The 10,254-nt window shown below is 37.5% G+C and overlaps 1 protein-coding gene across 1 annotated transcript; it reads left to right on the forward strand.

Annotated features, from left to right (window-relative positions):
* Nucleotides 204–960, forward strand: LOC107633038 (uncharacterized mitochondrial protein AtMg00810-like). Its single transcript, XM_016336673.1, has 3 exons — nucleotides 204–525; nucleotides 604–734; nucleotides 817–960. The coding sequence occupies exons 1-3, from the start codon at nucleotides 204–206 to the stop codon at nucleotides 958–960; spliced, it is 597 nt and encodes a 198-aa protein (XP_016192159.1).

Below are 10,254 nucleotides of genomic sequence, written 5' to 3' on the forward strand. Positions count from 1 at the left end.
TGAAGAGACTTTTACTCCTGTTGCTCGTCTCACATCTGTTCGAGCTCTACTTGCCATTGCTGCAGTCAAAAAATGGTCTCTCAATCAGATGGACGTAAAGAATGCATTTCTTAATGGAGATTTAAAAAAGAAGGTCTATATGAAATCCCCTCCAGGTTATCCTTTTCCTTCTAGCAAAGTTTATCTCCTTCACAAGGCACTTTATGGTCTTAAGCAAGCTCCTTGTGAATGGTTTGACAATTTTAGCACTCAATCTCAGTTTCACTTGCAGCCCTCATGAGAATGCTCTCTTCATTTGTAAAAGTGAACGTGGAGTTGTTCTTCTGCTTTTGTATATTGATGACATGATCATTGCTGGAGATGATGTTGATGGTATCTCTAATCTCAAAGCCTCCCTTCACCGTATTTTTGAGATGAAAAATCTTGGTTCTCTCAGTTATTTTCTTGGTCTCGAGGTCATATCCACAGATGATGGTATCTCTCTCTCTCAAGCTAAGTATGCTTTCGATCTTCTTGCTCGAGCCGGTATAACAGATAGTCGCACTGAGTCTACTCCTCTTGAGCCTAATGTTCATTTTACTCCTATGGATGGCACTGTTTTAGATAATCTTACTCTTTATCGACAGTTAGTTGGAGGACTAGTCTACTTAACTGTCACCCGACCAGACATTACCTATCTGGTTCATGTTCTTAGCCAGTTCTTGTCAGCTCCTCGTACTACTCACTATGTGGCAGTTTTTCGTGTTCTTCGCTACATCAAAGGCACCCTATTTCATGGCCTTTATTTTTTTTTTACATTCATCTTTATCCCTTCAGGCGTACTCGGATGCTGATTGGGCTGGTGATCCCACTGATCGTGGTTCTACTATTAGTTATTGTTTGTTTCTTGGCGACTCTCTCATTTTCTGGCGAGCTAAGAAGAAAACGTTCATTGCTATCTCGATCAAGCACGGAAGCTGAATACCATTCTCTTGCTGACACTACTACTGAGGTTGTCTCGATTCGTTGGCTTCTCGAAGACTTAGGTGCACCGCAGTCGTCCCCAACTGATGTTTGTTGTGACAACTACAGTGCTATTCAGATTGCCCATAATGATGTGTTTCATGAACGCACCAAACATATTGAGATTGATTATCACTTTGTTCGTCAACACATCCTTATTGATGTTGTTCGTCTCATCGTTGTTGGCACACTGGATCAGACTACTGATATCTTCACGAAAGCTCATCATCCGACTCGTTTTCAGACTCTAGTGTCCAAACTCAAGATGGTATCCTTAACTCCCACTTGAGTTTGAGGGGGGATGTTAGAGAATAAATTAGAATCAATATTAGATCAATTAGTATCATTTATATTTATATAGCATATCTATATATTAATTACAAAATTGTATACTTTTATTACTCTGATTCTTCTAGCACCTATATATACTCCTTGTACCGCTACAGTGAAACCTAATTCCAGCGGCTATTTTAGGGGAGCGGTCAATTAGAACCACCGTCACTGCTACCCTAATTTCACATACCAGCGGTTGAGAGCAACCCGCCTCTGAAGAACAAACCTGGCGGCGGCCATCATTTTCGCTCCACGGCGGTTTATGGAATTCGCGCCATTCTATCCTTAAACTGCCTAATTCCTCTTTCGTTCGGACTTCTCACTAGCTCCACTACCCACTATCCGCCATTACCTCAGTTCTTCATTCTTCCAAAACCTAGCTCGGTGCCCAGAACCCCAATTCCAGTGAACAAAACCTCTTCGTGCAAAACGAAAATCTACAAGGAATCATGGCTTAGCAAAACCATACGCATTTGTTCCTGTCCCTAGTAAGCTAATTGTGTTTTTCTTTGTTCTTTTCTGATTCAATTTTATCCTTCTTCTAGTTAATAATTACTGATAACCCATTATCTTATTATCTAGTTGTTTCTCCTTCTTGTTCATCACTCTGAGAACGCACGAATTTCTCTCTTGGAAGTGCAAATTTCTACAATTTAAGGTTACTCTGTCTCTTTCTCTACTATTAAGAATTTAGGGGTTTATTGGATATAAAGTGTAAAGAGGAATTCGTACTTTCTTTTTTTGGTATTAGGAGGAATTTGTACTTATTACTTAATAATGTGTTAATTAAAAGACAATCTAGTTTGAAACTAATAACAGGAAATTGTCCGATGAAGTAGTGCGCTTGAAGAAGCTCTTTATGTGATTTGATTTGTATTCAATTTGTGTAATTTCATTGATGAATTCATCATTGGGATCGGAGTTGCATATTTGATTATATTTTCTGTTTAAATTAGTTCTCAATTGAGGTTTAAATTATGAAGTAAAATGAGCAACTAAGAGAAGAAGGGAGGGTATGTTTGTTTATTTGTGAGCAAACTAAAAATTTTGCAGAGAACAATAATCATGACAAATAAAAAAAGAAGCAAAATCTGAGATACAAAACACAAGAAGAAATAGACCCAAAACTGATTGCAGGTAGAATCTAACTACAATGGAATAATAAAACTCCAAAGAAACCACCATGCATGCATATCAGAGAGGTATTTGATTTGTTTGATTAATTAGGTTTTGCAGGTTTTAAGCTGAAATAGTTATCCTCTCTAGTCTATATTCTTAGCAAAGGGAGCCAAATTGAGTCAAGACCAACTTTGGCACAGGTAATAATTAGTAGTATTTTAAGATTTCTCGAATTTTCTTGATAAATATTAATAATTAAAGTTAGCAAAAATGGATTATTTATTTTATTATGAATGCTAGCCCTGTTTTCTATTGATGTATTCATACTTCTATAGTCAAATAGCTACTGCCAAGTGCCAATACTAAAAGTATAGATTATATTATTCCTATTCGATGGCTGAACACATGCAAGTAACCAATAAAATGTCGTTTACAAATTGTCCTATCAATCAAGTAAACAGCTACTACCCCTTTGTGTTTGTCTCATCTATACTTGGTAAAACTTTGGTAAATTAAAGCTGTACTATAATGTATCTATATTCTATACTTATCCACACCACTAGTTCTTGATATTAAGGGTCCCAATTTTTTTTTTATTTATCAAACCTGAGAGCCTTGCATTGCATCACGCTGTAATTGGAAATTGTGAGAGATGCTTGAAGAAAACAATATCCAAACCATGACACAAAAACAAGTGTTATAAAAAAAAATGAAATGAACACGTGTTATGAGAATTGCCTATAGCCTGACAGCTTCTCTAATTTATCCCTTCTCTATTTCTGTAAATTAAAAAAAAAAAGAAAAACTCGACAATTTAAACAAAATTCCCCTTTAAGATAATAATTTATACTACCATCAAGAGTTAAAAACTTGATAAATGGCAAAGACAAGAGATTCATGTCCATGGATGAAACATCATTGCTTTTGTTTTTTGTTGATGTCATAAAGCACACATGCATCTACTGCTGTCTTCAACTGAAACCAAAAAAGGTTTTAGGGAAGATTTCAGGATTTAAACTAATTGACAACTAAAACAACCCAAGAGAAGGAATTGGAAATAAGTACAAGCTAAAGAATAAGTTAACCTGATTTTTTTATTATTACTTTACATGCTTTTCTTTGATTAGAAATAGAACACGTGCACACACATTTAGAGGTCCAAAAGGCTTTATTCATTATACAGTTATTTGTTAGTTTGTGCCTCTTTATATATACATATGTGAGTCATTTAGCTTTTACAAACTTTTATAAACTAAAATAGTTCATGAGTACTCAAATAAGATGGATGAAATTAGTTCTTTGCATAAACTTAAAACAACTGATTTCCTATCTACTACTTCTCTTCCATGTTCTCTGTTGTGCACCTTCTTTATTGACATTTTACTATATGCTTCAATAGATCATATGATGCAGAGACTCCATGCAGAGAACAATAAGCATTAGTCTATTAAAGCATAGACCATTCAACTTTACATAGCGAATATGACTAAAACAATTAGTATTATGCTAACTGCGAAGTTTAATGGAGACATCCTCATCAAAGTTGGTTGATGATGGGGATTACCCTGTTGTTTTTTTTTATATATAAACTATTTTAATTAGTAATTTTATCAAGTGTTTTTAAAGTATATATTAGTTAAATTATTTTTTATTTTTTATTATATTTGTTAGGGAAAAATTAAAGATTTAGCTAGAAAATACTAGAAATAAAAGAGAAATAGTATTTTTTTATTTTTAAGATTGATTCACTTATTATTTTATTATTATTAAATTAAAGATGAGTGGTACTTAATTGAGAAACAAAGATATCAAGGGCATTTCTCGGAATAAAGAAGTAGATCAAGAATTCAATAGTTGAAGCATACTTTAGGCTATTTTGTGCAATAGGTTTGTGTCTATTTAAAAGTCACACGTAGTGTTATCATTGACATTTTTGTAGACTTTTACATTAGGACTTTTCACGAATGAGAGCTCAATGAGTAAAATTACATCTTATATGGTTGAATAAGGACTCCAGACTAGTTTTCAATATGATTAGTACTTAATCAAAGGTAAATCCAAATGAGTACCTAACTTCTAAACATGACAGATAGCCTGGTAATTGGTATGCGAAATTGTTACTCAGGTTGTAAAATTTGTTGTTCGTTCTCTCCCTGGCAATGGCGCCAACAAACTGGTGCACAATACCATGATCCAAACATAACTTCACAACTTCGCACAACTAACCAGCAAGTGCACTGGGTCGTCCAAGTAATAAAACCTTACGTGAGTAAGGGTCAATCCCACGGAGATTGTTGGTATGAAGCAAGCTATGGTCATCTTGTTAATCTCAGTCAGGCGGATATCAAATGGTTATGGAGTTTTCGAATAATAATAATAAATAAACAGAAAATAAAGATAGAAATACTTATGTAATTCATTGGAGAGAATTTCAGATAAGCGTATAGAGATGCTTTCGTTCCTCTGAATCTCTGCTTTCCCGCTGTCTTCATCCAATCAGTCTTACTTCTTTCTATGGCAAGCTTTCTGTAAGGGCATCACCGTTGTCAATGGCTACATCCCATCCTCTCTTGTGAAAATGGTCCAAATGCTCTGTCACAGCATGGCTAATCATCTGGAGGTTCTCGATCATACTGGAATAGGATTCACCCTCCTTTTGCGTCTGTCACTATGCCCAGCACTCGCGAGTTTGAAGTTCGTCACAGCCATCCCTTCCCAGATCTTACTCGGAATACCACAGACAAGGTTTAGACTTTCCGGATCTCAGGAATGGCCATCCATGGGTTCTAACTTATACCACAAAGATACTAATAACTCGGACTCGGTCCCCTGTATTAGATATCTAAGAGATACTCATTCTAGCTCGTTTGCATGTAGAACGGAAGTGTTTGTCAGGCACGCGTTCATGAGTGAGAATGATGATGAGCGTCACATAATCATCACATTCATCATGTTCTTGGGAACGAATGGATATCTTAGAAGCAGAATAAGTTGAATTGAATAGAAAAACAGTAGTACTTTGCATTAAATCATGAGGAACAGCAGAGCTCCACACCTTAATCTATGGAGTGCAGAAACTCTACCATTTGAAAATACATAAGTGATAATGGTCCAGGCATGGCCGAATGGCCAGCCCCCATGAAAGTCTAAGATAGCATAAAACTGATCAAAGATCCCCAATACAATAGTAAAAAGTCCTATTTATACTAAACTAGTTACTAGGGTTTACAGAAGTAAGTAATTGATGCATAAATCCACTTCCGGGGCCCACTTGGTGTGTGCTTGGGCTGAGCTTGAAGTTTACACGTGGAGAGGTCATTCTTAGAGTTGAACTTCAGTTTGTAACGTGTTTCTGGCGTTCAACTCTGGTTTGTGACGTGTTTCTGGCGTTTAACTCCAGACTGAAGCGTAGAACTGGCGTTCAACGCCCTTTTGCGTCATCTAAACTCGGCCAAAGTATGGACTATTATATATTGCTGAAAAGCCCTGGATGTCTACTTTCCAACGCAATTGAAAGCGCGCCAATTTGAGTTCTGTAGCTCCAGAAAATCCACTTTGAGTGCAGGGAGGTTAGAATCCAACGGCATCAGCAGTCCTTCTTCTACCTCTGAATCTGATTTTTGCTCAAGTCCCTCAATTTCAGCCAGAAAATACCTGAAATCACAGAAAAATATACAAACTCATAGTAAAGTCCAGAAATGTGAATTTAACATAAAAACTAATAAAAACATTCCTAAAAGTAACTAGATCCTACTAAAAACATACTAAAAACAATGCCAAAAAGCGTATAAATTATCCGCTCATCAGTAATGGATTGTAAAAATTAGTCAACTTACATAAAAACTCTAGATCATAAATTAATTTACATAATCATTCATTAGTGTGTTCTCCGTGTTATGCGATTATTTAGTTTTACTTGTTGTAAACAACACCGGACGTGCGTTTATTCTGGTCATATTTTCATGCATTTGCTATAGAGATATTTATTTTGTTGTTAAGATGGTCTTGAAGTTAAATTGTCTAGTTTTGAGTGCATAGCTAGCTAACTAATTATGAACTTTCTTTTTGATAGAATTGAAATAATGGAGAATGTACAGTAAATAGTGATGATGCATTAACAGTTAAGACTTAAGAGTAGTACCATCTCTCTCTTACTTTCTTTGTGAAACTGCAAATGCAACTGCATCTGGAACTGCTGTGTTTTATGTCTAAAATTAGTGCTATGTAACAAAATATTTATTCCAACCCGTAGGTGCGGTAAATGCATGCAATGACATCCAATTTTTATTATTTTAAGAGAGGGGGAGGAGGCAGGGGAAAACTATAATTTAAGCTGGTATTTGGAATTGTATTTTTGAGGTGCGTTTGGGAGGATAACAAGCCAACCTCTTATGGGTTTTGTCAACCTACATAGCTATTATCTTTCATCCATGTTAATTCATTTTTCTGATTCTAATTCTGATTCTTATTTTATTAATTTTCTTTCGCAGTGAAGGCTGTTTCTTTGGAAAATTTCCCTTATTAATGTTATTTGAGGTATTTCAATTCATGATTGCTTTCTTTAATTTATGTTATTGTTGCTTTACATCTGAAGGCATTTTTATTCCAGCAAATTTACTTTTTCTTCTTTTGGTCTTGGTTAAAAAAGCAGTAACTCAGGAGTTATCTTATCTCAACATAATTGATAACTGTTATCTTTTCTAATTGAACTGAGCTTCAATAATCCCAACCTTTTCTTAGGAAATAAATAGGATTCGAAGATCAAACTAATTAGTCCCTTGACTTTCCTTCACTTTAGTAAAGGTTAACTAAGTGGAATTAAGATTCAACTTTCATTGTTATTGATAGGGATAACTAAGTCTGGACTTCCAATTTCTCATACCTTGCCAAAAGTTTGCTTTACAGTTATTTATTTATTTTAATTGCCATTTAATTTACCCGCCATTAAGTTACTTGCTCCTCATACTTGAAACCCCAATTTACAATCTCCATAACCAATAATCATGGACAACGACCAGTCTACAATGCATACCCAGCTGATAGATATGGTGGACAACCTTGTAACTACCAACAAGCCCCACCACGTGCCTATAGACCATCCTCTCAACATAACCTCGAACCACCACACTCACAAGCTTCTCTTCACCATTCGCCACCGTATAATCCTTTCCTACCCCAGTTCCAATCCAATCACCCCCAAGCACCACCACTTCCCTATGTTTCATGTCCAAATCCATCACCCAGAGAATCAGAGGTTCGCCTCAAGGCAACAGTAAATAAACTTCAAACAACCATCCGACAACTAGAGCAAGCAGTAATTCAATTAGCTTCTAGACGCGCGAACATTCAAGGACCAACCACAGCCCCATGTGGACAATCTAATGAAGAGCGTAGCATGAAGGAGACACTAGAAACTCCAGTGGACAAGACAGAGCATGAATTTGTACTAGAAGAAGTAGAAGAAGAGTTGGTTGAAGATCTAGGAGACGCTGAACCTCCATGGGAATCCAGAGTTGAGGAGAACTCCGTCAAGGACGTTACAGTTGATGCTAAGGAGGATATTGCACAATCCCCGAGGCAAGTCATTTATGAAGAACTAGACGACATAACCCAGGACACAAATTCCCTTGATGATGATAGTCACAAGTCAAGCTCTCTTAGTAATGAACTTGCATCCGCAAGTGAATTCTCTGAGATCGAAAAATCTTCCCCAAATGAATACGAAGATGATGCAGAGGTAGATTTCTCTCAACCTCCAATCTATGACTCAAGTGATGAGGAAGACATAGAAGACTTTGACCAGGACTCAGATGCATTTGAAGAACCTTACAAAGAAGTGGAGGAATTCACAGAAGAGCACAAGGGAGTAGAACTTACAGAACCACCAGAAGCACCTTCCCCAAGGCCATTACCACCTAATACAAGCTTCAAGTGGGTACAATCCTTAACTTTTAACTTTACTTTTTCACTTGAATACGGTTTGCTTGAAACAGATGGCCAGCTTAGAGCTCTCTGCGGCTTTAAGAGTAAGAGGGAAATGGCTCGTGCTCAGAGCTGGCATACAAGGTTCAATAAGATTCCACGCTTCAACTCGAAGTGCACGGATTGGTATCATGCTCAATTGAATGGATCTCGGAAAGCGTTTGGTCACTATGGTGAGAATCTACTTTCTAAACCCCCCGGATGGAAAAATATAGATCAAGACAGAGGCGGATTTAAAAACAAGGCTTGAGATCATGGATTCTATTCTGACATTCGTCACCCCGGGAGCCTGAGACTCTTTTTGAAGTTGTTCAGAAGCTTTACATGCCTAGTTTGGGACCCCGGAGGCTATTGGCATTCCAAGCATTGGTGGAGATTTTTGGATGAATTTAAGCATAAGCCGCCATAACAGGAAGCTCCTCCAATGTCCAACTTAAGGACTTTAACTAAAAGTGCTAGGTGGGAGACAACCCACCATGGTATGATCGTTCCTTTTGCAATTTTAATTTTATTTAGTTTTGTTTGTTTTTTAATTTTATTTTATTTTATTGAACCTGGAATCATGCATAGCATTCACATTAAGCACTACATTCTGCATATTGCATTCCGCATTCTGCATATAAAAAAAAAGGGTGCGCGACGCGACCGCATGCCCCATGCGATCGCGTCAAATGGCGAACTACACTTCCCAACGACCGCGTCATCCACGCGGCTGCGTGACCTGGAGATCGGCGTAAAGATCCAACGTCCAGAAAGTTAGGCTGGAATCGTGCGGCCATTGTGCGTCTAGCACAAAATGGCCCACGCGATCGCATGCCCCATGCGATCACGTCACTTGCACACAATCAATCCCACGCGACCGCATGAGCGACGCGATTGCATCACATGGATTGCACAAATCCCAAAAGGAGACAGAGAGTTGGGCTGGAACGACGCTAGATTCATGCGTTTAGCACAAATTCCAGCGACGCGATCGCATGCCCCAGGCGATCGCGTCATTTACTCTTTTTGCCCTCCGCGCGATCGCGTCATCCAGCCCCGAACAGCCGCGCTGCCGTGCCCACCACCGCCAGCCGCCGTGCCCAGCACCGAACGCCACCATCATCACCACCCCCAGCTACCTTTCTGCCTATTCTCATTATTCAGCCTTCCAGGTTCTGCAACACGTAATCCCTTTTATCCATTCGTAGTTATTCTAATTTTTCCGTTTATGTTCATGTTTAGGCTAGTTAGATATGCATGTTGTAGTGGATTTTAGGTTGTTAGGTAGCCTAGGATGTGGTTAGTGGATTTAGGTCTGTTTACTTGCACTGTTCATCAAATTTGTAAATCTGTTGTTGCTGTGATCTTGTTCATATGCTGTATTTCTTGTATATTGCTGCTCTTTACACTGAATTTTCATGCTTATATTCATTATATGTAACTGCAGCTTGATTTTTTAATTCATATGAACTGTTTGATTGCTGTTTATTTTCCGGGAAAATCCAATTTTAGCCGGAATGCTGCCCATAGTTTTTATAAATCTTTTTGACTTTCATTCATGTTTTGATTTTGGAATCTTGAACTCTGTTTTCCTCTGCTTTAACCAAACCATTCATGAATGCCAGGGCATGCATTCTTATCTTCTTTGATTTCCTGGTTCCTAAACTGCAATTTTGATGTTTGATTCCTATTTTTGCTTTCTTTATCTCTATTTGAATCATCATCAAACTGTTTTACTTGTTTGAATATAAGTTACCTATAGCTTCTACCTGTGATTACTTGTTACTTGGACTATTTTCATTATGCCTCTTACTTTAAACCATTTTTCCCTAACTA

The sequence above is a fragment of the Arachis ipaensis genome, chromosome B03, assembly GCF_000816755.2.
Source record: "Arachis ipaensis cultivar K30076 chromosome B03, Araip1.1, whole genome shotgun sequence".
Classification (NCBI taxonomy): Eukaryota; Viridiplantae; Streptophyta; class Magnoliopsida; order Fabales; family Fabaceae; genus Arachis; species Arachis ipaensis.

Excerpts from the sequence above, each read along its gene's own strand:
- LOC107633038 (XM_016336673.1), top strand. The coding sequence starts at position 204 with ATGGTCTTAAGCAAGCTCCTTGTGAATGGTTTGACAATTTTAGCACTC. Across the intron at positions 526-603 it reads CGATCTTCTTGCTCGAGCCG|ATAATCTTACTCTTTATCGA; the intron begins GTATAACAGATA and ends GCACTGTTTTAG. Across the intron at positions 735-816 it reads GTACTACTCACTATGTGGCA|GCGTACTCGGATGCTGATTG; the intron begins GTTTTTCGTGTT and ends TTATCCCTTCAG.